The 27840-nt window shown below is 46.8% G+C and overlaps 1 protein-coding gene and 1 long non-coding RNA gene across 4 annotated transcripts in view; both read right to left on the minus strand.

Moving 5' to 3' along the window:
• Positions 1 to 4: 4 nt before the first annotated feature.
• Positions 5 to 6198, minus strand: LOC127585704 (uncharacterized). Its single transcript, XR_007958557.1, has 3 exons — positions 6067 to 6198; positions 666 to 749; positions 5 to 145 (listed from the first exon to the last, which is right to left on the minus strand). It is a non-coding gene; the product is annotated as an uncharacterized LOC127585704 (long non-coding RNA).
• Positions 6199 to 9343: 3145 nt separating this feature from the next.
• The window catches only part of LOC127585595 (transmembrane protein 184B-like), a 75436-nt gene continuing 56939 nt past the window's right edge, over positions 9344 to 27840 (minus strand). Inside the window, exons 6-11 of one of the 3 annotated variants that reach the window (XM_052043184.1) lie at positions 26599 to 26690; positions 24357 to 24526; positions 19575 to 19769; positions 18700 to 18720; positions 14247 to 14520; positions 9344 to 12531 (exon numbers count right to left, since the gene is read on the minus strand). In XM_052043184.1, the coding sequence (XP_051899144.1) occupies positions 14282 to 14520; positions 18700 to 18720; positions 19575 to 19769; positions 24357 to 24526; positions 26599 to 26690 (717 nt within the window). In that variant the 3' untranslated portion in view covers positions 9344 to 12531; positions 14247 to 14281. Of the gene's footprint in view, positions 14521 to 18699; positions 18721 to 19574; positions 19770 to 24356; positions 24527 to 26598; positions 26691 to 27840 lie in introns of all 3 variants that reach the window. The other 2 variants (XM_052043183.1, XM_052043185.1) reach the window with 2 other exon arrangements.

The following is a 27840-nucleotide window of genomic DNA, read 5'->3' on the forward strand; positions in this document are numbered from 1 at the left end:
GTGTCTTTACTTTCACTCGGTGCTGCCTGGTAGACTGAAGCAAATTGTCCATTGACCAACGTACACTTTCCGCAGAGTATGGCAAACCGGAACTGCCTCGTGTAACAAACAATCGGCTGGAGGACCTCGGGGGGCCGAGCAGCATCTGTGAGAGAGTCAACAGGAATTTTTGACGTTTCAGGCAAAAGCCCTGCACCAGGACCCCTTCCCCCTCCACAGACGCTGCTCGGCCCACTGAGTTCCTCCAGCAGATTGTTTGTTGCTCCAGATTCCAGCCTCTGCGGTCTTTTATCTTCGGTAACTTTCTCATGTCTTACTAAAGCACAATGGGATGCTGATCTCTCCCACAGTCAAATAAACTACTGGCACTGACTGTTTCTTGCCTGAGGAATAGCAATTGTATCAACGGCAGGGGCCCGCTGTACTTTAACCCTAGCAAGGAGTCAGAATTTTCTGGAAGGGGAAGAAACAGTAAGCTAGTGAGGCCAGTGACCAAGCTTTAAGGCTAGTGTTTAATCTCACAGGGTCAAATCCAGTGCTAGTTTTGAGGTTCCCAGCCCACACAAAGGACTTCCCTGTTGCAATATTGACAGCAACTTGATCCTTGGCCTTTTTCTTAAGAAGTTTTATGACTGCATGTTGCTGTTTGCCCAACCCATACTCACCGCAAGGTGTCCCAGTAGAACAGAGCCTCAGACTCCTGCCCCAACTTCAAAATCCACCACATTACCCAAGAGTGCAAATGGTCCCTGTAAAAGAGAACACCTCTGACTGTGCAACACTCCCTCAACCCTGGAATAGAGAGATTGGACTTGTGGTACATACAAAATATATGCAGAGATAAATGCTCTCACCTATGTTAGTGATCACTTTGAGCTGAAACTACACCCTTGGGAAATTTGTCACCATCTGATGTTAGCCCGGTGTTAGTTGAACAACTAATGACGTAACTGATCATGCAGTGTGTGTTTCCACTGCTGTCAGTAGCAATTGGAGCTTTAGGTGCAACCTATGACCTTCGTTGTTCACTCACAGAAAAACCAGGAGCGTATCACACAGGGACTGGGAATGAGACGGCAATTAAAGAGGCTGCACTGTGACATCGCTGTCCTGCACACAACATCTAGCGGCTTCAGCTTCCGATGCTCAGCATCAGGGAGAGCGAATCAGTGGAGTTTCCTTCACCGACTGCAGCTTCTTTTGGCAAATCAACATTGGGCCCCTTATTTGGCCCACATCTCGCAGTGGCTCAGGGTCCCCTGCAGGACAGGAAATGATTGGACCAGACGATCATACTGGGGTGGGGGGTTCAGAGGCTGACAGGTCCTTGATTGGTAAGGAGGGGGTTAAGGTTTATGGGGAGAAGGGGGTTCAAAAAAAATCAGCCATAAACGAATGGCGGAGCACCCAGAAATTCATTGAAGACAGATAACAGTTTTGGTGTGGGTGGGGAAGTGGAAAAAGGACCCTCGATGTAAATAGCTTCAGTTCCACCTTCAAAAGAGTAATTCATTTCTTCCTTGTAGGAGTAGGGTTGTTTGGCTGTAACAGTTTCAAGCTGTGACTCATTGAACATCACTCTGCCTCTGAGGCAGGAGGTTTTGCGGTTGGCCAAGTCCTTCTGGCGGGTTGTGAACACTAACACTCGACCCACACCAGGGATCATCACCCAGAGATTCTCCAATCCGGTGCGATGTTTTCCCATGTTACACAAGCGAATTTTACTTAAAGCATAATTGATCAGTACAAAAGGGTGGCAACTACCACACACATTGGGTTCAGGCACGCCTTGTGTGTGCACATACATAGAGGCAATGCATGGGTGCATGCATAATACAGCAATTGTCACACAATGTGACATGCAGAATTCTAGCTGCGCCTGCCTATAACTGTCATTCATCATAATCCTAGGCTTCCCTATCAACCAAAAATATGCCTTGAATATATTCAATACTGGCCTCTACCACTCTGTGGGTGAAGAATTCTACAGATTCACAACGTTCCAAGAAATATTCCTCCTCCCCACCATCTGAAATAAGTGATAAGATATCTTTATTGGTCACAAGCACATCAGAACACACAGTGAAATGCATCTTTTGCGTAAAGTGTTCTGGGGGGCAGCCCACGAGTGTCACCACACCTCCAGCACCAACATAGCATGCCCACAACTTCCTAACCTGTACGTCTTTGGAATGTGGGAGGAAACCGGAGCACCCGGAGGAAACCCACGCAGGCACGGGGAGAACGTACAAAATCCTTACAGACAGTGGCCGGAATTGAACCCGGGTCGCTGGCGCTGTAATAGTATTACGCTAACCGCTACACTACCGTGCCTGCCCTTTCAGTCCACCCGGGGTTAAGAATGCCTGACTTGTAGACACCTCTACATATGACCGAACTCCCATAATATTGAATTCAAAAGTGCAGAGGCATGTACATATGTTCATTCCTATGTACAGCAGAACTAGTTTCCTTTCTCCTCCTAACCCCACCCCTCACTTCTAGTAATTGTTCTTTCTTATCAGTCTTGTGTGCTTTTGATGCCATGTACTACGCACTGTGGAGGTATGGTCACCACCTTAAGTGATTTTTGTGCATTTTCCAACTTGTGCACAAAATCGACTTGGAAATGCCCTGCATAATGTCTCCAAGTTCTAGATTACCCCCAAGAAGGAAAACATTCTCAGTGTCTACCCTGTCAAGCCCCCTTACAATCTTATGCTTCAATAAGATCACCTCTCCTTCCTCTAAACTCTAATGGCTATAACCCCAGCCTTCCTTCATAAAACAACCCTTTTATCCCAGGCATCAAGCTAAGCAATCTTCTTGCAACTGCTTCCAATGTAAATATATCCCTCTTTAAATAAGGAGGCCAATACTGTACAGACACAGTACTCCAAGTGTGGTCTCACCAACACCATGTACAACTGTAGAAAGACTTTCCTACTTTTATACCATAAGACAAAGGAGCAGAATTAGGCCATTCGGCCCTTCGAGTCTGCTCCGCCATTCGATCATGGCTGATTTATTTTTCCCTCTCAACCCCATTCGCCTGCCTTCTCTCTGTAACCTTTGATGCCCTTACTAATCAAGAACCTATCAATCTCGGCTTTAAGTATACTCAATGACTTGACCTCAACAGCCGTCTGTGGCAATGAATTCCACAGATTCACCACCCTCTGACTAAAGAAATTCCTCCTCATCTCTGTTCTAAAGGGACGCCCATCTATTCTGAGGCTGTGCCCTCTGGTCCTAGACTCTCCCACTACCAGAACATCCTCTCCATGTCCACTCTATCCAGGCCTTTCAATATTTGGTGGGTTTCAATGAGATTCCTTCCCCACCCCCCACCCTTCTAAACTCCAGCGAGTACAGGCCCAGAGCCATCAAACGCTCCTCGTACCTTAACCCTTTCATTCCCGGGATCATCCTTGGACCCTCTCCAACGCCAGCACATCCTTTCTTAGATATTCCCTATATAGCACAGCCCTCTTTGCAATAATGGCTAGCATTTGATTTGCCTTTTTGCATGCTGTACCTGCATGATTATTTTGTGGTTAAGGACACCCAGATTTCCCTGTACTCTCCATTTAAACAACATCCTAACTTGCAATTTTCCTTCTGAAATGGATAGCCTCTATCAAAATCAAACCAAACTTCTTAACCCATGTCCCTCCTGCACTAAGCTCTCCTCACAACTTTGCCTTTCATTGCATTGTTAGCAGGTTAGACAGCAATGAAAATGGGAACATCCCCTCACCCTCATCGCCCCCCCCCCCACCATAATTCTGCCCCATGACCCACCATCCTCACTAATCATTGTACCACGCACAATCTGCTAAGCAGCACTGACTTCCCTTCTTTGCATGTTCTTAAGCGCTTAACATTTTAGAAACTTACAAAGTTAATATTTTTTTAAAAAACTAATGCATTCCAATGGTTTTTGAATGTTTCTGAATGAGAGATTCAGAGGGTCAACAGTTTTTATGTTTCCAGCTCAGTCATTGGGCAAGCAGTCAAATTTTTGTAGAGAAGACATTTTCTGGTTTGTTATTTCTATATTTCCATGTGATAGTAAAGGAGGCAATTCTGCCCGTCAAGTCTCTACTATCTCACAAAGCAGTCCCATTCCCCCACTGAATTTTTCCCTGTGACCTATTCTCCGCACATCCCATCAACACCCCCCAGATTCTACCACTCACCTACACAGTAGGGGCAAATTTACCCATCAACCGCGACATCTTTGTGATGTGGAAGGAAACCCAAAAGGTCACAGGGAGAATATCCAAACTCCACACAGACAGCACCAGAGGTCAGGATTAAACCCCGGTCACTGGAACTGTGTGGCAGCAACCCTGCCACTGGATCTGATCACTGAGGTCGCCGGCCTTGTTGACATACAACATCTCATTGCAAGGAGTCCACTCAGTAGGGCTTCATTGTGTGGATCGCTCCAGGCCAACGTAGCTCCAATAACTTGGAGCTACATTGGGTAGTCAGCAGATTGAAATCTATTGATCGTCGTGTAAAGTACTTCTTTCCTCCCCCCTTTAGACATTATTTCTCTGAACAACCTTCACCTTACCTGGCTTCCTCCATTTCCTCTTCCCTCCTCACACTTCTCTGTCTCAACAAAGGGAAATGGGGACCAGACAGGCGAGAGGATCACATCAATCACACTGAATGGTGGGCTAGGCTCAGGGGTCCACACAGCTGTTTCGATAGAGGACTGTGGTCATGTAATCATTTCCACAACATCGGAAATAGGAGGAGGACACCAAATGACAATCTCGCCAAACTTTTCCACTGTGACCACCCAATACATGAGAAATAGGAGCAGGTGTAGACCATCCAATAAGGTCGCCTGACTGAGTTTTTTTTCACCTCAGTGCCACGTTCCTGCATTAACTGCTTATCCCTGGATTAGTTATGGAGTCATACGGCATAGAAATAGGCCATTCAGCCCACCTTGCCCATGCTGACCAGTGGGCACCCATCCAAATTAATCCCATCTTCCAGAACTTGGCCCACAGCCTTCTATGCCTTGGTGATTCAAGTACTTGTTTAGACACTTCTTAACTGCTGTCAGTGACTCTGCTTCCACCACTCTCTCGGGCAGTGTGTTCCAGATACTCACTGCTCTCTGGTTGAAAAAAGCTCCCCCTCAGATCCCTCAATATCTGAAAATCTATCAATCTCATTGAGTCAAATAGCACAGAAACAATCCGTTTGACTCACCAAGTCCTCACCAACCGTCAACCGTCCATTTACATCAATCCCACACTAATCCCATTTTATTCTCCCCACATTGCCCACAACTTCCTAAACCGTACACCTTTGGAATGTGGGAGGAAACCGGAGCACCCGGAGGAAACCCACGCAGTTACAGGGAGAATGGACAAACTCCTTACAGACAGCGGCCGGGATTGAACCCGGGTCGCCAGTGTGGCAACGCTAGCGGGCTTCCCCCAGAACATTCTACACAAAAGATGCATTTCACTGTGTTTCAATGTACATCTGACTGATAAAGAAATCTTAACTCCCCCTGATTTACCACTCACCTACACACTCCGGGCAATTTACAGCGGTTAATTAACTCATCAATCAGCACATCTTTGGGATATGGGAGGAAACCCACAGGGAGAACGTACAAAAACTGCACACAGACAGCACCAGAGGACAGGATTGAACCTGGACCACTGGAGCTGGGAGGCAGCAGTACTACCTGCTGCACTATGCCACCATATAATGACCGAGCCTCCACAGCCCTCCTCCGGGAGAGATTTACCACCACCCACCCCCCCATCTTGGGTAAAAAAAATCCCTCTCATCTCAGACACAAATGGCCAAGCCCTTACTTTTGAAATTGTGACCCCTGATTCTAAACCAGCGAACCATCCTCCCTGCTTCAACACAGGCAAGAAGTGCCTCAAATGAGATCACCCTTCATTCTCCTGAACTCAAGAAAAGAGTTTGATTAATCAAAGGACAACACCCCATCCCAAGAATGCACTCCCTCTGTCGCAAATATCTTCTAATTACAAGGAAACTTGTACTGCTCCCTACCATAAAGGAACCACTGCTGTTTCTGTTTCAGTTTCCTCATGATGACTCATCTGTTTTTCGCCTCCTCCCAACCTTGGCAACGACTCTGCAGTAGAGTTGCTTGGAAACTGCTGTTTAGTCACAGTGAATGCAACACTGGAGCTGGGGAACTATTAGGAGGGGCCCCAGCGATTCGACCCAGAGGCGGGGCAAATACTTCCTAAATCAAATGATTGTGGTTTGAACCACAGGAGCAGGCCTCTTAAGTGGGCTTAGCTATTTAACTGGAGGAGTACACAACATGATTTACACACCTTGGTTCCATACCAGAATCAGATTTATTATCACTGACATATGACGTGAAATTTGTTGTTTTGCAGCAGTATAGTACCCTCAAATATTAACTTAAAAAAAGCCAATCAGGTCTCGAAATTTTCGACTGAAGCTTCAACTTCTTGGAGAGTCCCATCCACACTTACCCCATTTTCAGAATGAAGTAGTATTTCCTGATTTAACCCTTGCATTGTCATTTCCAACACAGAGAACTTTGTACCCTCTCCAGACCCATCGTATCTGCTCCAACCTACAACACATGGGTGACATCAATTGAATGTAATTAAAATCATCTAAAAATAAAGTGTGTCTGCAATGGTTAACATTATAAAAAAGTTAGCTCCCAACACAGTTACTCCGAAGTACATTGAAGAACAAGAGATTTATTTTAGCAAGAGAAAAACATAAAAGGTTCATTCTCATTATACATTCAGCCCACCAAGTCCACACCAACCACCCATTTCTACATTAATCTTATTCTAACCCATTTTACTGTCCCCCACATCCTACCACTCACCTACACACCAGGAGCATCTTAGAGCAGTCAATTAACCTGCCAACTCTCACATTTTTGGGACGTGGGAGCAAACTGGAGCACCATGAAGAAACCTATGCCGTCACCGGGAGAACATGCAAACTGCACACAGACAGCACCCGAGGTCAGGATCGAACCTGGGGTCCCTGGTGCTGAGGGGCGGCGGCTCTACTACCTGCGCCACTGTGCTGCACAAAACCAACGACCCTTCACACAGCCCCAACGGAGGTAACAGAAGTCCAGCAGCTGTCTCCACAGTCACAGCAGGAACCACTCTTCAATGTATTGAGGGCAACCTCTACAGCACAGGTTTGGAGTCTCTGAACGAGCCAACCACTGGGCCAGGAGCAGTCCCCGACTTGTTGCAGTGCATGATCTTTCAGGGAGGGAAACCTACCCAGTGGAATGGCCAGAGTCCTGGACTGGGACAGTGCTTGAACTTCTAGGGGCTCCCCCACATGGACCCACGACTAATCTCTGAAGCAAACATTAAGCCAGCACCAGGCTAGTGGAGCAGCACGGTAGCATAGCGGTTAGCGTAACGCTGTTACAGCACCAGCGACCCGGGTTCAATTCCCGCTGCTGCCTGTAAGGAGTTTGTACGTTCTCCCCGTGTCTGCGTGGGCGTCCTCTGGGTGCTCCGGTTTCCTCCCACATTCCAAAGACGTACGGGTTAGGAGCCGAGGGTATGCTATGTTGGCGCTGGAAGAGTGGCGACACTTGCGGACTGCCCCCCAGCACATTCTTAGCAAGGCAAAAAGATGTATTTCACTGTGTGTTTTGATGTACGTGTGACTAATAAATAAATATCTTATCAATAAGTTGAAGCAGTGGGTGGCTTCTACCACAAGTAGCTCCATAAATGACACCTTCTCCCCCTCCCTACTGCTCCAGCCCTTCCCTCCACAATTCCTCCCCTTCTCCTTGCAAGGCAGGATGCCACTTCAGCCCATTGGTTCAGCTGACAGAGCAATTCCATTACCCCGCTGAGGTTCCCTGTGATTTATTCCCTCCACATTCCCTGACAACCGCCACCCCCCATATATCTTTTGAGAAAAGATGTACTGGCTTTGGAGGCAGTGCAGAGGAGGGTCACCTAGTTGATTCCAGAGATGTGGGGGTTAGCCTACGAGGAGAGATAAGGTCACCTGGGATTGTACTCGCTGGAATTCAGGCGAATGAGAGGGGATCTTATAGAAACATAAAATCATGCAAGGGATAGGTAAGATAGAGGCAGGAAAGTTGTTTCTACTAGAAAGTGAGACTAGGGGACATAGCCTCAAGATTCGGGGGAGTAGATTTAGGACGGAAATTAGGAGAAACTTATTAGAACGGAGATAGGTTGAGTGAGCTAGGGCTTTTCTCTTTGGAGAGGAGGATGAGGATGAGAGGTGATTTGATAGAGGTGAACAAGATGATAAGGGGCATAGATCGAGTGGACAGTCAGAGACTTTTTCCCAGGGCGACAATGGCTAACACAAGTGGACATAATTTTAAGGTGATTGAAGGAAGGTACAAGGGGGATGTCAGGGGTAAGTTTTGTTTTTTTTTTAAAAACACAGTGGTGGGTATGTGGAAAGCACTACCGGCAGAGGTTGTGGAGGCAGATACATTAGGAACATTTAAGACATTCTTAGGTAGCCACATGAATGATAGAAAAATAGGGGGCTATGTGGGAGGGAAGGGTTAGATAGATCAGGATAAAATGTTGGCACAACATTATGGGCCAAAGGGTAGTGCTCTATGCCAAAATTGCTTTTTCCAGAGAGTAGTGAACCTGTGGAACACAGACAAAGTGCTGGAGGAACCCAGCAGGTCAGGCAGCATCTATGGAGGGAAATAAACAGCCAAAACATCAACTGTTTATTTCCCTCCACATATGCTGCCTGACCTGCTGAGTTCCTCCAGCACTTTGTGTGCATTGCTCCAGATTCCAGCATCTGCAGAATCACTTGTGTCTCAGTGAATCTGTGGAATTCTCTGCCCAGGGAAGCAGTGAAGGCTACCTCATTAAACATATTTAAGACACAGCTAGATTTTTGCAAAGTAGGGGAAGGATTATGGGGAAAAGGCAGGTAGGTGGATTTGAGTCCACAGCCAGATCAGGCATGATCTTATTAAATGGCGGAGCAGGCTCGATGGGCCAGACAGCCGACTCCTGCTCCCACTTCTTATGTAACTATTTACAGCGGCCATTCAACGACCAACCCGCACTCCTTTGGAATGTTGGAGGAAACCAAAACCACCAGGGGAAAACCCACGTGGTCACAGGGAGAACATGCAAACTCCACACAGACAGCACCAGAGGTCAGGACTGAACCTGGGTCCTTGGACCTGTGGGTCAGCAGGTACCACTGTACTGCTCAAAGCCTTTCAAAAGATCTCAAATCTTCCCCCAAATTAACTTTAGTTTCAAAAGCAATGACAAAAATCAGTATAAGATCTTTTATTAACTTCTGTAGAGGAGAAACGTCACAAGAACCAAAATAGAAGCAGTTTCCTTGAGCTTATACACAAATGACGGCTAAAGATACAAAACTAGGTGTTTCTGTCATCTTTATATCATACATTTCAATATATATATTATGTACAATATCACACCACAATCCCATAAATACATCGTCATCCCTCCTCCATCCCGTCCCCATCAGTCCGCAGACACCAGCCTCCGGGCTATCTTTGGGACCCTGCAGAAAAATTCGGAAAGGGCCGGTTACCCACAGGGTCCCCAGTCGAAACCAGAGGTAGGAGCTGCACAGTTTGACTCTTCAAATATACAAAACAAAAAAAAAAAAAATTTACCCTCAAAACGCAGTTACTCCAAAGTACACTCGTGAGAGGAGGACAGCAGCTATCATTTGGCCGAAAAGCAACCAACCTCCTCACTTGTGCAAAGCCACATCCCAATGCACACAGCGGAATCGAAGGGAAAGGACAATTCGTCATTTACATCTAAAGAATGGGGCAAGAGGTTGACTGACTTTCTATTTAAAAAGGTACCTCATCCTCAAACCTGCACAGGAACATTGTTATAGACAAAGGTGCCAATAGCCAGTATTTTTCCTCAAGCAATTGCCTTAAGTCAGAACAGGTGAAATCCAGGAAGGCTGAAGGGAACATTACTTTTCCATATTGGAACATGGATCAGGAAGATACTCCCTGTGAAGCAAATCAGGAGAGAAAAACTTGTTTAACAAAAAACACTAGCATTTGCAGGAAAATTATCTGTGGAAAACTCAACTCACTAACTGAGCACAAATGATTCATTGTCTGAGGATATTTTGATGGCAGGCAGACTGTTGGAGATCCATATTCAGGGTGGACATGTGGGGAAATAATGGGCTGAGGATAGATAAAGCCTATGGACCCTCAGATTCATTGAACGATTGGGCTCAGTAGCTTGCCCTGGTGGGTGTAGACCACACTTAAACTAGACAACTCTGCCAGCATTTGGATCAAGCATGGCCTCAATATGGGGCAACAAATACTAGACAACAGGGGTACAAATAATCCATTGAGGATTTAGCTACTCCTTTAAGAGCAGTGAGAGCATATGGCAGTGAACAAATTAAAATCAAGCTTAGTGTTTTAAAAAAAAAAGCACCTCAAACCAACAAAATTTAGTCAAGAGGCAACAAGATTGGATCCATTTTACTTCTGTAGTTGACAGCGGGAGATTATTTGTTCCTGAATATCATTGCCCTAGCAACAACTAAAATGCATATCACTTGCCTTTGAGAAGGACGTTTCAGTAGAGCCCCAGGGTGAAGTCCACCTTGCCCAAAAATCGATTAGGTTGGGTTAGTGATCGACTGGCTAGTGTAAGTTACCCCCCAGGGTAAGTGGAAAGGTGAATCAAAGGGGAAATTATTGGGCATCTGTTAAAGAGAACCTGTTGCAGCAGGACATGGAAATCAGAAGGGTAAATGGAACTGATGGGATTGCTCTCCTATGACCTAGCATGGGCCCATTAGGCCAAATGGCCTCCTTGTGTTGTAAAAAGAGAGGTTTACTTCTCTGGTTGACTATTGAAGGATCAGGATGACACAGGCCTTGAACATTGCCCCTCAATGGGGCAAGTACATTCCTAGATCACTGTCCCATGCAAGCTTTTGACACAAGGGTCAACCAAACCACTCCCAAGTCCAAGAAAATAATGAACAGGGCAAGAAAGCAATGAAACATTCACAATTTCTCAAACAAAAACATACAAACCAATCCCATCTTTCCTGCTTGCAAAATAATAGCCAAGTTATATTTAATTTCAAAAGGTACAAGATGACAGGATCCAAACTTGTAAAGGAATAGAATCTTCATCTCTGTGGTGGCTATATTGGAACGTGGAGAACGAGGTCAGGCCAAACTACAACACAGATGAGATATCTGGCTTCAGTGAAGGGGGAAAGGAAGTCTATGCGAAACCAATTTTGGATACCGGCTGGCGTTGAGGCAGGAAGGGTTGCAACTCCTTTGGCTTATGAACAGGGTGATCAAGGACACAGTCTTATTGGGTGAGAACATACCCTGGGAGCAATGGGTAGAGGGTGCCACGTGAGCCGGGAATGGCCAGCAGAGCACCGAGGCTGCCTGATCCTTCTCCTGGGGGCGTGCACATGGAATCTGGTCCCGTACTCCAACTCATTCCCAACAGGCAAGGGAAAAGCAGCAGGAATTCTCGCCACATTTCATCATCGGGTCAGACTAAAAAAAGGGGGTCTGGTACAAAAATACACCAGTGTTATGATGTGCAGAACACCAGTAGAGGGCGATGCTGGTTGATAAGTCACCTTCCCTGGTTAACGATTCAGTAACTCAAATCCAAACTGGTCAGCCAAGCACTGTGGGGCAAGCAAGCTGCTGCCACAGACCTGCATTTCCATAGCCTCCTTCACATCCCTCTCAGAGCACCCCAAAAACACTTCACAGGCAATGAGGTGCTTAGTGCAAATCGGAGTGGGCTCCTCTGCTGTACGTCACTCTTCAACATTCAATTTCCTGCTCACTTTCAAAGTCTTCAGTGACAGATCCATCCACAGGGCATTTTTTTTTTAAAATTTGCCTCATCCTTGGAAAGGAGAGGAAGTCTGTTGGGATCTGACTACCACGAGCCTCTTGCCACAGAATGGATGTTGGTGGCTTGCAGCCATTGGGGTGTCCTGATAACTCACTGCATCCCAACTCTCTGCCCAGAGAAAGCAGAAGCATAAAAAACATTCCAGTTAAATCCCTTGAAGAGAAAGAATAGCCCAGAAGTAGGTAGAAAGTCAGATCACAAGGGCCAGAATCACCTTAATATGGGGCAAGAAATACTAGACAACAGGGGTACAAATAATCCATTGAGGATTTCGCTACTATTTACAAGCAGTGAAAGCATATGGCAGTGAACAGATTAAAATCAAGGTTAGTGTGTAAAATAAAAAGACAACTTAAACCAAAAAAATTTAGTCAAGAGGCAACAAGATTGGATCCATTTTACTTCTGTAGTATACAGTGGGAAATTATTTGTTCCTTAATATCGTTGTCCTGGCAACAACTAAAATGCATATCACTTGCCTTTGAGACCGAGTGACTGAGTGACGTGTGACTGAGATCCCAGTTTCCAACCATCACGTGGTTGCCTGAAGCCAAATAGAAAGAACCAAACTGGGTACCATGGAGATACAATACACTCACCCAATCCCTCAACAGATGCAAATTCAGCCACCAATCACTGCACTGCTAACAAAACAGGACGAAAGAGACCATCATTATTAGCATCTCCTCTCTCAACGCCCTGCTCGATCATTGAGAGACCAACAGTTAGATTGGCAAGGTCTTGGCCCTTAAGCATGCTGGAATGAACTTAACACCAACTTTCCTGCACAGCGCGTGCTTACCCCTAGGTGGTGTTTTAGGTTTACTGTAGAAGGACAAGTGATGGGGAAGCTGAAATAAAAACAGAGAATTCTGGAGATACTCAGGTCAGGCTGCACCACAAATTCAACATTCTCTGAATTTATTTCAGGTTTCCAGCATCTGCTGCATTTGCTTTATGGCAAGGGGGAGCTGGGTCTTCAGGTGCCAAGCCTTACTGTAGAGCAAGCCTGTGCACAGTCCTACTGCCAGCTTACTGGTTGAAGACACCAAGCAGTGTGCAATTCACACAAGGTCAGGTTTGGTTCCTGGGTCCAGGAGAGTTTGCAGGGTCAGGTTTGGCACCATGTAATGGCTGAAAATTGCACCTACAAAATAACATGCAAAACAAAATGCTAAGAAAGCTCAGATACAGGGTCATTTTAATCCAATTCCTTTGGCAGGTCCTGGGGATAATGGAGGAAGACAAACTGGCTTCACACTTTTCACCCAGCCATTCCCATCCCAGCTCACCAATGGTGCCCCAGGTTACACTTGGTCAATGCCATCCAGTCAATAAAACACTCGATAAAGAACATTTACATTTTCATCAAATAACAAATGAAGAATAAATGGTTACAACAAAACAAAATTTGATTGGGATCTGCCCTCCAACATTTCAAAATGGCTGCTCATGCCTAGACTTGCCTGAAGCAGCAAGAGCCTGTGGTCGGGCCAGATCCCAAGCATGTGTGGGGAAAAGTCACGTGGTGTTGGGGGGAGGAACTGGCGAGGCACAGGGAGAGATGGTTGTCAGTTCCAGCACTGCTCATGGAAAGCAGTCTTGAGGTCCCAGTAACTACAGAGCTCCCCATGTCCTTCCCCACTCCGCGCAGAGGGAGAGAACATTGGAAACTTCCAGTTAAATCCCTTGGAGAGAAAGAAGGGCTCAGAAGTGGGTAGAAGGTCACAATGCAAGCAAGGGGCAAAGCTTCCCTTGTAGCCTCCTGCCTGGGGTCCAAAACCCAACTGTATTGGAATGGATAGCAAGTTGCCAGCACCAGATAACAGTCTGGCCTCTGGCTCAAGGTGTCCCGGCCCCAGGCCCGTGCCCTGCATCCTCCATGGGACAGACTCGAAACATCCTGTCCCTGCTACAACTTCCCATTTCGTTGTTAATTAACTACCTAAGAACACAACAATCCCAACACATTTAAAATAAGATGTTTAAACTCTTAAAACAAATGTCAAGGTGGCCAGCACAAGTTAATATCCTTCATTCAGGAAACAAAGATCCAACTCTTTATATCCAAATGCAACTCGTGCTTGACCACAGAACGATGGGTTAAAACAAATTTAAAAGCCAATTTCCATCAGTTGTGTAGACCGGTCGCTTTAGATTAACGAGCAGATAAAACGGCCCCCAGCTGTCTTCTTCACAGTCGACAAGGGCCCTTCACTGCCCGAGGTTTGAAAGGCAGCCAGGCGAGAGGCTACTTACTGCCGGCCCCCTGCTCCTCCCAAAGGAGGGGAGGCTCAGAACTCGTCGTCCGAGCTCAGCAGGAGGGTCTTCTCCGTGTCGCGGATGCTGGCGGTGCTGTGCGTGCGGGAGACCATGTGCCCTTTATGCCAAGGTGTGCCGTGGTCCAGGGTGGACTGTTGGGTGTACTGCTGGTAGGCAGGCGAGAAGTTGTGGATGGCGTCCTGGACAATGTCGTGTGGGTTCATCGTCTCCTTCAGGCTGCTAGAGATGCTCTTCATTGGGGCGCAGCGACCTGGGGAAAGGAAGCAGGACTACGTGAACATCGGAAACAGAAGGAGCTGCCCTGTATCCCCGCGCACCATTCCGTAGTATCTCCTACCTCAGCTCCACTTTCCTACATCCCTTGTTCCTCGATATCCAAAAATCTATCGCAGCTTTGAACGCGCTACAGGGTTGTGGCAGCTCAGTCACTGAGTGTGATCAAAGATGATCAGTCAACCCTATGGCAGTCAGTCAACCCTACGGAATTAGTCATAGGGGAGACTGACTGTCAAAGATTCACTACTCCCCAGGGAAAGAAATTTTGGTCTCAAATGGCCAATCCCTTATTCCGAGACTGGTCCTTGACTTCAGGCCACACCAGCCTCTGAAAACACAAACTCCACATCTACGCTGCAAAAATTCTGTTTCTGATCTCTTATCTTCACCGTGCGTTGCTTCAGGAAGGCCAACGGTATTGTCAAGGATGCCTGCCTCTCTTTTCTCTCTTCTACCTTCTGGGAGAAGATACAGGAGCTTGAAAGCCCGGACATCCAGACTCAGGAACAGCTTCTTCCCCACTGCTATCGGACTCCTAAACCAATCACCTCCTTCACATCCCCTTCCCGGTGGGGCTGCCATGGTCTCAGACTCTTAATTCCACCTCTTCCGTTATTGTCACTTTAGCACTCCTTTTTGCACTACTTTCAGATTGTACAAGTGTACCGTGCACCATTCTGCTGTTTTGTACTCGTTGTACTTACTGTACACTGCTTTACCCTGAGCTTCACGCAGGCAAGGAATTTCATTACACCCTGGTGTATATGACAAAAACTAATTCAAATACAAATCTAGTATTCTTCCAAGTTCAGGGTTCAAGGTCATTCTGTTTAATCTCACCTCCTAGGACAGACCCACCATCGCTGGAATCGACCTGGTGAATCTTTGCTGCACTCCCCCTACAACAGGTACCTCCTTACTTAGATGAGGAGACCAGACCTTCGGACAATATTCCAGGTGCCATCTCGCTGGGGTTCTACATAATTGCAGCAAGATGTCCTTATTCTTAACCAAATCCACTTGCAATAAACATACCACCTGCTTTCCTAATTGTTACCCAGAGCTCTCGATTGGCACAGCCTCAGATTTAAAATGGGAATTTTTTAATTGATTTATTCACAGGATGTTAATATCACTGGCATATCCTGCCCATTCCTAATTGCCCCCAACCTAGGAAAGCAGTTAAGTGTCAACTGGAGTCAAACACTGTACAAGCCAAACCATGCAAACATCGGTGAACAAGATAGTTTTTTTTGTTCAATGATTGCAATTGAGGTTTCTGGCTTCCAGATTTAATTACTTGAATTTAAATTCCCATCGTCCACAATGGAATTTGAATTTGTACCTCTGCAGAACTCTGCCTATTATCCAGTAACAGTCATCATGCTGTTACAGTGGCCTCATGGTTAGTTCTTTTCTTTGGCACAAAAATAGTGTGGGATTGTTACAGGAAGGAAGCGGGGAGTGGTGGGACATTAGTGGTGCTAACTATGGCCTGTAGTCAGGTTTGGGTCAATTTCTGCCCCACGTTCAGACCCCTGTGATAGCAGGTAACTGGGAATTTTCAGACGCATTGGCCAAACCTTACAGCCTCTTCACTGCCAGCCCACACGTGCACGAGGAACAGCCCGAGTGCTGCTCCAAGAATTTCCTAGGTCAGAGGTGGCCCTGGTCTGCAAGGATGCAACTTCTGCAAACCAGCAACTTCCACTACTCTTCAGGGAGCCCTGTGACAGGACATTGCTAAATCAGTGTCAGTAAAAAAGGCAGTATTTTGAGAAGCTTTGTTTAAGATGACACTACAGGGCCTTTGGAAGTCCAGGCCTCACATCCAATCCGCCCTCCACCAGATAACTAAAGAACGAGGAAAGAGAGCACAGCAAGCTTTAATTAAAGATAACTGGGGGAAACCAAATGCGCATTAATTGTGCTAAAAAAAATAAATTTTACCCAGAGGAGACTGTATGAGTGGCCACATCCAAGTGAAATCACACCCTTTGCAAAATTAGACAAGACTCAAGACTCCTCCTTTGACCCTCTCCCTACTGAAATTGGAGCTCCTACTCCTAGCAGGAGAGGACCCCATCAGGGAAGGCAGTGGGAGTCAAATACTCACAGGCATACATACATTTAAAGCTGGGGGGGGGGGTTTAAAGGGGATGTGTGGCCAAGTTTTACTACTTTCCAATACCAGAGGGCATGCATTTAAGGCGAGGGGGGTAGGTTCAGAACAGATGTGAGGGGTACGTTTTTTTTTAAACTGAGAGAGTGGTGGATGCCTGCAATGCGTTGCCTGATAGGGTGGTGGAGGCAAACTCATTGGGGGCTTTCAAAAGGGCTTGGATGGGCACATGAAAGAGGAATATAAGAGGGATATGGGCATTCTGTAGGCAGAAGGGAATAGCTATGTTGGCACAACATTGTGGGCCAAAGGTCCTGTTCTGTTCTATGTTTTAGAACCAAGCAGTTTCAAATTTGTGTCCTCTTTAACCCTACTCAATACATTTTGCCCAGACTCTGAGCTCCAACACTCCCTAGTACATAGAACAGTATAGCACAGGAACAGTTCCTTCAGCCCAAGCACGATGCCAAGTTAAACTGTACATCTGCTTGCACATGGGCTACATCCCTCCACTCCTTGCCTGTGCACATACCTGTCTAAATGCCTCAAACTCTGCTTCCACCACTTTCCCTGGCAGCCCACTCCAGGCACCCACCGCTCTGTGTGCAGAACAAAATTTAGCCACACATCCCCTTTAAACTCCCCCACCTTTAAATGCATGCATGCCCACAATTATTTGACATTTCTACCCTGGGAAAAAGATTCTGTCTACCCTATCTACGCCTCTCAAGTTTACAAACTTCTATCAGGTCTCCCCTCAGCCTCCAGAGAAAACAACCCAAGTTTGTCCAACCTCTCCTTATAGCTAATACCCTCTAACCCAAGTAGCATCCTGGTGAACCTCTTCTGCACCCTCTCCAAAGCCTCCACCCAGTGCAAAGCACTCCCTGTCGAAACTCTTACAACGAACTCCATCCCAAGGAGAACCCCTCCAGCTGCTTCAGTGTCTCCTGGCATTCATGCTTGGAACCGCTCCAGTAAGTCATCAGAAACCAACCTAAACCCTTCCTAAAGCATAAAAGGAAATCAAGAGCAAGACCGCAGATGCTGGAAACCAGAGATAAAATGCTGGAAAAGCTCAGCAGATCTGATCAATTGTCCCAGAAATAAAGTATTAACTCTTGTTTCTCGTTCCACAGACGCTGCCTGACCTGCTGAGCGTTTCCCCACTATTTTCTGACCTTCTGAAAAGGTGTGAAGCAAGTGACGGGACTGTTTATAAACGCACCCACGGTCTACAACATACCACACTTGGTGACACACAAGTAATGTCCCAATACAGCAAGATCCCACAAAGGGAAATGAGCTACTGAATGTAAAAAAAAATAGAAGTCTGTGGCCCAGACAGCCTCTGCAATCAACTGCAAAAGATCTCAGGGCACTACTTGTGAAGAGCAGAGAGTTCCCCACGGGCACAAACCTCCCGACCATCAAGGACATCATGAGGTGGTGCCTCAAGAAGGTGGCATCCATCACTAAGGACCCTCACCATCTAGGACATGCCCTCTTCTCGTTACTACCATCAAGGAGGTGGTACAGGAGCCTGAAGACCCACAGTCAATGATTTAAGAACAGCTTCTTCCCCTCCGCCATCAGATTTCTGAACGGTCCATGAACCCTTGAACACTACCTCGTTATTCCTTATTTTTGCTTTTTTTGTAATTTATAATAATGTTATACTTTTGCACTGTATTGCTGATGCAAAACAACAAATTTCATGATATACAAGTCAGTGACAATAAATCTGATTCTGATCCAGACACCGTTTCCCCCTCACACACAAGAATGGGCAATCTGGTCACTGGCACACAGCTGCTTCTCGGAGAAGTTTTAAGCACTCACTGTAAAACACTTGGGGCACCCTGCATTTGTGAAAAGGTGCTACAAAAACGTACATCATTTCCTCCAGACAAGAATGACCACAGTCAACACGCTCGTGGGAGAATCACAGGGGTCAGTAGAGAACACAGGACGTTCACAGAGCAGAGTTCAACTATAGCACAGAGAATAAAAAAGGTAAATCCAGCCTACCGTAGGGCCCGTACGCCAGGACTATCCGAGGTGAAAGATTGGCAGAAGCAGGAGACAGACAGAGAAAGACAGAGTGAGAGAGGGTGAGAGAAAGATCCCCTGCCCCCAATAAACAGCACCGGTTATTAAAATTCAAGAACGATTGTACAGCATTCCTGCCTCCCCTCGATCTCAAATGTAGCATTGCACACAATCTTGCCCTCGTTCCTCCGAGTCCTGATGAAGGGTCTCGACCCAAAACATCGACTGTTCATTTCTCCCCATAGATGCTGCCTGACCTGCTGAGTTCCTCCAGCATTGTGTGTGTGTGTGCGCGCGCGCGCTGCTCATTCCTCTCAAACTGGTGAGATGAGGAATCCCCCCGGTGGCCATTTGATATAACAGAGCAACCACTGGGGGGCAGTTTTGAGGCCAGAGAGAGTCAAACAGGTAGGATCAAGGCAAGCAAATCCCACAACTTCAGGGTTACATTCACAGAGGCTGCCCTTCCTTTGGAGGCATTTGTAAAACACAAACTCCATTTCCCCATACTTCCACAGGGAGAGGAGGGGGTGGTTTGAATCCACATCCTCTGCACTCGTCCTCCCTCCCTCAATGAAACACCAATGGGCAAGGGGTTTGAGACAAGCTTCTCAGGAGTCACACGGCCTTGCCTCACAGATGACTCTGCCATCGAGTCTCTGTCAGAGCCACTGAAGGCTGGTTGAACCAGTGGTGGACAGATGGGAAACAAAAAGGTTCAAGTCACATTACGCACCCTTCTCTCAGGCAATGGATTGCCAACAGAACTTCATTCTGAAGTTAACTGTTAACAGCAATGCTCTTGGCAAGCCAGGGAGTGGCAATTAATTGACTAGGTTCTTGGTTACATTTACCTTGTGAGTCCACTCGCTTGTCTCTATAAACCTTGGAGGTGAAGGCGTAGCGCAACGCGATGGCTGCAAAGAACATCTCGATGCAGATGATGAAGTTTTGGTAGCCCGCAGCCACGGTCCCCTCGCCCACGTAGACATCAGCCACGGCAATCTTGGGGATGGCTCCGCACTTTTCCAGAATGGCCAGCAGCATTCCTGACGGGAGGAGGAAAGGGAATGTCAGTGCCCCTCCCAAATACAAGGGGCCAATAGGGAGCTGAATAAGGAGAGTGCAGGAACGCAAGGAGCTGCTGAGAGTAGTGGACTCAGCCCAATGATATCCATTGTAGTGCAAAGTGATTAGTGTTGTGCAGGTTGGTTCAACAATCAGATGGTTGAAGGGAAGTGGCTGTTCTTGAACCTGGTGGTGTGGGACTTCAGGCTTCTGTACCTCCTGCCTGACAGTAGCTGCGAGAAGGTGGCATGGCCTGGATGGTGGGGATCTTTGATGGATGGACATCACGGCACAATCTTCCCTACCATCAGTAGTATCTACAGGAGGCGCTGCCTCAACAAGGCAACATCCAAGGATCCCCACCATGTGGGCCATGCCATCTTCTCGCAGCTACCATTGGGCAGGAGGTACAGAAGCCTGAAGTCCCACACCACCAGGTTCAAGAACAGCTACTTCCCTTCAACCATGCGATTCCTGAACCAACCTGCACAACACTAATCACTCTGCAGCACCATGACCACTTTGCACTACAATGGACCTTGTTTTCTTTTTTTCCTCTAATTGTGTTCTTTTTGTAAAAAATTGGGTATAATTTATGTTTTTCCTTGTGAATGTTGTGTATCTGATGCTATGTGCCTGTGATGCTGCTGCAAGTAAGCTTTTCATTGTACTTGTACATATGACAATAAACTCAATTTCAACTTTGAGATGGATTACAGCTCAAGGGGGGAAAGGGATTGGTCTTGAGGAGATACAACTGTCCAACAGAATTTCCCCTCGAACATCTCCACAGATGTGAGCAGGGACAGGATTGGCCAAAGGGGTGAGTGAGAAGGGAAAAATGGCACACACATACAATAATATGGCAGCTAAGTTACCAGATCATCTATAGTCCTGGCCACTGATTTGGAAACATGGGTTCAAATCCCACAAAAGGTAGCTGGAGATTTAAATAATTGTGAAGGAAAAGATACTTCATAAATGCAGGCATGAAATTACTGGAATATCATTAAAACCCAAGCAAAAAAAAAACCCCCAGGGTAATACACCATCCATTTACAGAAATACAGTAGTTTCATGACCATTTGAATTGTTCTTTTGATCCCTAATGCTTTTATTCGGATTTAAAATCTCAGGAAGCCGCTGGGAGACTCTTACTTCTTTGGTCCATAGCTCTAGGTGCCAATGCAGTTAACTTGCCCACAAGGCTACCATTTCCAGAGGGGGAACCACTTCTAAGTCAATCATTATCTGCCTCACTTAACCCTTAGGAGGCCGTTCCCAGAATTAAATGTCCATTAAATGGAGTCCTGGGCTTGTAATACAGCTCCCCAACAGCAGAGGGCACTCCCAGCTTCACTCTGGAGCCCTGCACCCATCACTTAGTGAATCCTTCAAGCTAATTAAACCACAAGGTTATAGTTTTAGAGCCAAACAGCATGGAAATAGGCCCTTCAGCCCACCGTCCCTGCTGACCATCAATCACCCATTTTTACACTAATCACATCCCTCCCCCCCCCACCGCCCCAGATTCTACCACGCATTGACATACTAGGGGCAATTTACAGTCACCATTTAACCTACCAACCCACGTCTTTGGGAAGTGGAAAGAAACTGGAGCAACTGGGGGGGGGGGGGAACCCAAGCAGCGACAGTGAGAACGTGCAAACCCCACACAGACAGCACCCGAGGTCAGGATTGAACCTGGGTCACTGGAGCTGTGTGGAAGTAACTCTGCAGGAAGAGGGTTCCCGAGAGTTTATGATCACAAGATCACAAGACAAGGGAGCAGAAGCAGGCCATTCGACCCAGAGTCTGCTCCAAGGAGAAGGGAAAAAAAATGAGAAATGAGCAATGGGGGGGGGAAGAAAGAAAACAAAACTATTCTAATCCCAATTTCCAGCCTTATCCCCATATCCCTTGATACCCTGACTATTTAGATATCTATCTCTTCCTTGAACACCCCCAATGATCTGGCCTCCACTGCTGTACCTGGCAAGGAATTCCACAATTTAACCACCCTCTGGCTAAAGAAATTTCTCCTCATCTCTGTTTTGAAACTGTACCCTCTAATTCTAAGATTGTGCCCTCTGGTCCTGGACTCACCCACCAAGGGAAACAGCCTAACCACATCTACTCTGTCCTTTCCTGTCAACATTTTAAATGTCTCTATGAGGTCCCCTCTCATTCTTCTGTACTCCAGTGAGTATAGTCCAAGAGCCGACAAACGCTCATCATACGTAAGCCCTTTCATTCCTGGAATCATCCTCATAAATCTCCTCTGAACCCTCTCCAACATCAGCACATCCTTCCTAAGATATGGGGCCCAAAACTGCGCACAGTATTCCAAATGAGGCCTCACTAGTGCCCCATAGAGCCTCATCAACACTTCCTTACTTTCATACACTATACCTCTCGAAATGAATGCCAACATAGCGTTCGCTTTCTTTACCACCGATCCGACCTGGTGGTTAACCTTTAAGGTATCCTGCACGAGTACCCCCAAGTCCCTTTGTACTTCTGTACTTTGAATTTTCTCTCCTTCTAGATAATAACCTGCCCATTTATTTCTGTTTCCAAAGTGTACAACTGCATTGAATCTCATCTGCCATTTCCTTGCCCATTCTCCTAAACTATCTAGGTCTCTCCGCAAACTTCCCTGTCTCCTCAATACTCCCTCTTCCTCCACCTATCTTGGTGTCATCCGCCAACTTAGCCACAAAACCATCTACTCCGTCATCCAAATCGTTAATGTACAAGGTAAAAAGGAGCGGCCCCAACACCGACCCCTGTGGAACACCACTAGTAACCGGTAGCCAACCAGAACAAGATCCTTTTATTTCCACCCTTTGCTTCCTGCCAACCAGCCAATGCATCTCTATAGAACTCTGGTTAGGCCGCATTTAGAGTCTTGCGTGCAATTCTGGTCACCTCACTATAGGAAGAATGTCAAGGCTTTAGAGAGGGTGCAGAGGAGGTTTACCAGGACACTGCCTGGATTAGAGGGCATGTGCTATCAGGAGAGGCTGGACAAACTTGGGCTCTTTTCTCTGGAGCAGCGGAGGCTGAGGGGTGATCTGTTGGAGGTGTATAAAATTATGAGGGGCATAGATGGGGTGGACAAGCAATATCTTTATCCCATTATTGAGCGATCCAATACCAGAGGGCATGCATTTAAGGTGACAGGGGGTAGGTTCAGAACAGACGTGAGGGGTACGTTTTTTTTTTACTGAGAGAGTGGTGGATGCCTGGAATGCATTGCCTGATATGGTGGTGGGGGCAAATTCATTGGGGGCTTTTAAGAGGGGCTTGGATGGGCACACGAATGAGAGGAAAAGAGAGGGATATGGGCATTCTGTAGGCAGGAGGGAATAGCTATGCGGGCACAACATTGTGGGCTGAAGGGCCTGTTCTGTGCTGTTCTATGTTCTACAATACAAACTGGACAGAAATGATAGAGGACTTGTTTTTAAAACATTCACGCACTATTTCCACTGACAGTAACTGTTAGCCAAAAGGACAAAATGCAGGGCAGGAACTTGCCCAAGCTATTTCGACAGCTCCTCCCAAACCTGCCACCTCTCTCACCAAGGAGAAGGGACCAGGCTTACGAGAACAGCAACCCTGCAGGTTTTCTCTCCCAAAGTCACACACCATCCTGACTTGGAAATACATCACTGTTCCTTCATCATTGTTGGGTCTAAACCTTACAACTCCCACCCCAACAGACCTTTAAAGTACAAGAAACAGGAGTAGGCTGTTTAGTGCTTCGTTTGCCTGCCATTCAGGATCATGACTCACCTTCCCCCACCTCAGCACCATTTTCCTGCACTATCCCCATATCCCTCAATTCTCTTAAACGTCTACAAATCTATCAATCAGTTGTTTGACGGATATAATGAGGCAGCCACCACAGGTCTCAGGGTAGAGAACTTCAAAAGATCACCACCCTCAGGGCAGAAACTTTTCTCTGTTTAGCTCGTGATGGCCCATCAGAAGCCCATTCTTTTCACTGAACCACATCACTTTCAAACATTGATATTCTGTCACATTATGGTCACTCTTCCCCAAAGGCCCCTTGACAACAAGATTACGAACTAACCCTCTCTCATTACACAAGATCCAAAACAGCCTTTTCCCCAGTTGGTTCCTGAACATTATGGATCTAGAAAAGAGACTCAAATACATTCCATGAATTCATCTTTCACTTTAGATTCGGTAATTGGTTTATTATTGTCACATATACCGAGATAGAGTGAAAAGCTTTGTTTTGCAGGCCACCCAGACAGATTATTCCAATTTTTTTCTAGCCTACGTGGAGATTAGAGTCTCAACCCTGTTACATGTACCTCTGGTTTATGCAGTGTGACCTATAAATCACTCCCACCAATTCTGTTCAAATGTCAGCAGGAAACACACGGAAGGGATTTGAGGGAACCAGAGACAGGAACCACGACGACCAGAGTGATCCATTTGGACCCAACTCAACAATATAACTGCCCCTCCCTCCCCTTCACTACCGAGTCTCACCCCCCGTGCTCTCAGAGAAGAGGAACGTGTCCACTCACCCTGCCAGAAGGAGAGGAAGATGACAGACTTCACCATGAAAAACTTGAGCACGGGGCTGTAGGGGCTGAGGAGCTCCCGTGTGGCGAAGTAGAAGAGGAAGAGTGCGTAGAGCGAGAGGCTGACGGAGATGTTGTAGACGATCATCACGTAGAGGTAGCCACTGGCAACACTGGCGGTGGAGAGGGAAACAGACCTTAACCCAGTCCCGAGACACACACTCGGCCAATGTAAAGTTACCGTGATTACCCACGGCTTTATATCTGTGCTTCCTGACACAGGACACCTGTGCCGAGCACCAGGCAAAATTAAACTAATCCCTTTGCCTGTATATGATCCATATTCCTCCATTCCCTGCATTAAAGCCTCAAACACCATTATTGTATCTGCTTCCACCGCCACCCCATTCCAGACACCTACCAATCTGTGTAAAAAAAAAACTTGCACTGAACATCCCTTTTAAACTCCCCCTCTTTCACCTTAAAGCTCTGCCCTCTAGTATTTGACATTTCCACCCCAAGGGAAAAAATGTTGGCTGTGTACCCTATCCATGCCTCTCATAAATCTTATAAACTTCTATCAGGTCTCCCCTCAGCCTCCAACTCTCCAGAGAAGATAACCCTCAGTCCTGAACTCTGCAATTGCTTCTATAAACCTCTTCACCTTCCCTTTAAGATGTTCCAACCTGCTGCTTTAACCAAGTCTTGCAGCGCTGTGGTAAATTTTATACATGAAAAGCTCCCGTACACAGTGGTTCATAAACACATCGTTTCCTATTGAATAATGCTTATCGTCATCCACAAAAAGTAGGAGTATTATCAAAACGGCACATCAACACACACGGAGATTAACGGAAAAAGCACTGGAGGAACTCAGCAGGTCAGGCAGCATCTATGGAGGGAAATGGACGGTCGACGTTTCGGGTAAAGAGCCTTCATCTGGAAAGAAAGAGGGGAGGTAGACAGTACAGAGAGGTGGAAGGAAGAAGTGGATCCAAGCAGGGGAGGGGTTTATAGGCAGATAGGGATGGGAATGATGCCAGAAGGTAGGAGCTGATAGGTGGAACCGACAAGAGGGCAGAATCTGATAGGAGAGCCTGGAATAAAGGGAGAGAGGTGGGGAGGGGAACCAGTGGGAGGAGTGAGGGTGATGGGCAGATGGAGGGGATGGGGGAGGGGAAAGAGACAAGGTGACGGGAGCTGATTGGATCAGGAGGGAGCACAACAGCACAAAAACAAAGAGTAGAGTAATGAGGGACAGAGGGGGAGGACAGGGAGATATCTGGGCAGAAGACCCTAGGCTTGGTTAAAGAGATGGGTTTGAGGAGCTGGAATGATGGATAAATAGGTTTTGGAAGGGAAATGTACAGAACAAGGCCCAGCAAGCCACACACAATTAAATTTGGGGATGATCAAGAACTGGGTGCAGTGTAGGAACATTAGAGGGTGATGGGGCTCCATGAACACAGAAGAGAGGCCGCCAACTGGGGTGAGAATTTGTAAGTCAAGTTGTTAAGCAATCGCAATAAAGGCACCTGGTGGGAGATGCAAAGAGCTACAGGCAGCAGTGAGATACTGCCCGCCTGCTGTGGTCCTGACGCAGGGCTTCGACCCGAAATGTCAACAGTTCCTTCCCCACCCCCCCCCCCCCCCAATAGATGCTGATCAACCCACTGAGTTCCTCCAGCAGACTGTTTGTTGAGAGAGTTTATTGGGATGGTTTACCCCCTCACGCTCAACAACTGCAACCGCCCACTGAGCCACAGTCCCAAAGATCTGGGACTCCCCTCTTATAAATTCTGCCTCACTTCGAAGCTCACCTCATCAACTGGAGCAGCAGTGTAGGACGGTTAACGTGACAGGGCTTTCTGGTACAGGTCGGCGTCTAATGACTTGCAAGTCATTGGGCAAGGTCAGAGACAGGTTAGCCTGCTCTTCAGGGAATGAATTTGTTGAGTAAAGGCATCCCACAATGTACCAACTTGGCCACAGAGGGATCAGAGGTAACCACACAAGAAATAGAAGAGTTGGCCATTCAGTAAAGTCATGGCTCAGCAACAATTTATTGCACCAACCCCATTTCCCTCAAAATCTGTCTTGGACATACTCAGTGAGCAAGTCTCCGGCAGCACGTATGGAACCGTGGCTACAGTGACACAGGTCATCCAGCAATCACCCTACAGAGAACTTTCAGGAGAGGAAGTGGGGAAGGAGGGAGAAAAGAGGAAGGTTAGGGATTCCTCACTTGAAGTCGCCGTCTTTGTATTTGCCGAAAGCTTGCAGAATCACGGTGATGATGGCCATCAGTGGTTTCACCACACAGAACTGGAGGGTCGCCTGTGAACAACAAATATCGTCCTTTAGTGACCTAAAGCTCCAGGACACAAGTCCAAATTCAAACTCCACCAGCCACCACCACTGGTAGTATCTACAGGAGGCAACATCCAAAGTTCCGCACCAACCGGGCCATGCCATCTGGCAGGAGGTACAGAAGCCTGAAGTCCCACACCACCAGGTTCAAGAACAGCTACTTCCCTTCAACCATTCAGTTCTTGAACCAACCAGCACAACCCTAATCACTACCTCAGTGTAGCAACACCATGACCACCTTGCACTAAAATGAACTGATTTTTTTTTTGTTCTAATTGAGTTCTCTTGCAAAAATTGTGTATAATTTATACTAAATTTGTTTTTCTTGTGCATGCTGCTTATCTGATGCTCTGTGCCTGTGATGCTGCTGCAGGTAAGTTTTTCATTGCACCTGTGCACACATGAACTTGTGCAGATGACAATAAACTTGACTTTGACTGATTTGGAATTAAATCAGAGAACAAATCAGCCGCCAGGGCTGCTCTTCGCCCAGACTCCCAAGGAGCATTGAAACAGGCCATCGACCCATCAGGTCCTGCCCGATGCAATCCTTCCTGCCAGCCAAAGAAAGAGATTTGAATTTGTACGGTACCTTTTCTCCCAATGGAGCCGTTCTGAAGTGTGGTCAGTGGGCCAGGAAACCTGGCAGCCAATTTACGTACAGTAAGATCCCACAAACAACAATCCCCCATTTAGAAATTGCGAACAATGGGTAAACATTAGCCACAAAACCGGAGATTTCACTGCTTTCCTTCAAAATAGTGCTGCACAGAATCTTTCACACCCCATAAGGTGGCACTTTAACAATGCAGCACTCCCCTCGGTGACACAGTGGAGGACAAGTCTACACTGAGCGTGCAGTGGGGCCGAACCGACAACCTTCTGCTTCCAGGCAGGAGATCTGCCCAGTGAGCCTCAGCCAACACACCACCTGTTTACATTAGCATAATTTATTCTCTCAAGCTCCTGCACCAATGGGAACACAGGAATGAGACCAGGCAATACAGCTTCTCGAGCCTGCTCTGTTATCAATTGGATCATGGATAATCCAACACCATACCCTTGCCTTTTCCCCATTTCCCTTAATACCAGGGCTGCATAGTAACTTAAAAGAAAA

This window comes from Pristis pectinata, chromosome 33, assembly GCF_009764475.1.
Source record: "Pristis pectinata isolate sPriPec2 chromosome 33, sPriPec2.1.pri, whole genome shotgun sequence".
In the NCBI taxonomy this organism is placed as follows: domain Eukaryota; kingdom Metazoa; phylum Chordata; class Chondrichthyes; order Rhinopristiformes; family Pristidae; genus Pristis; species Pristis pectinata.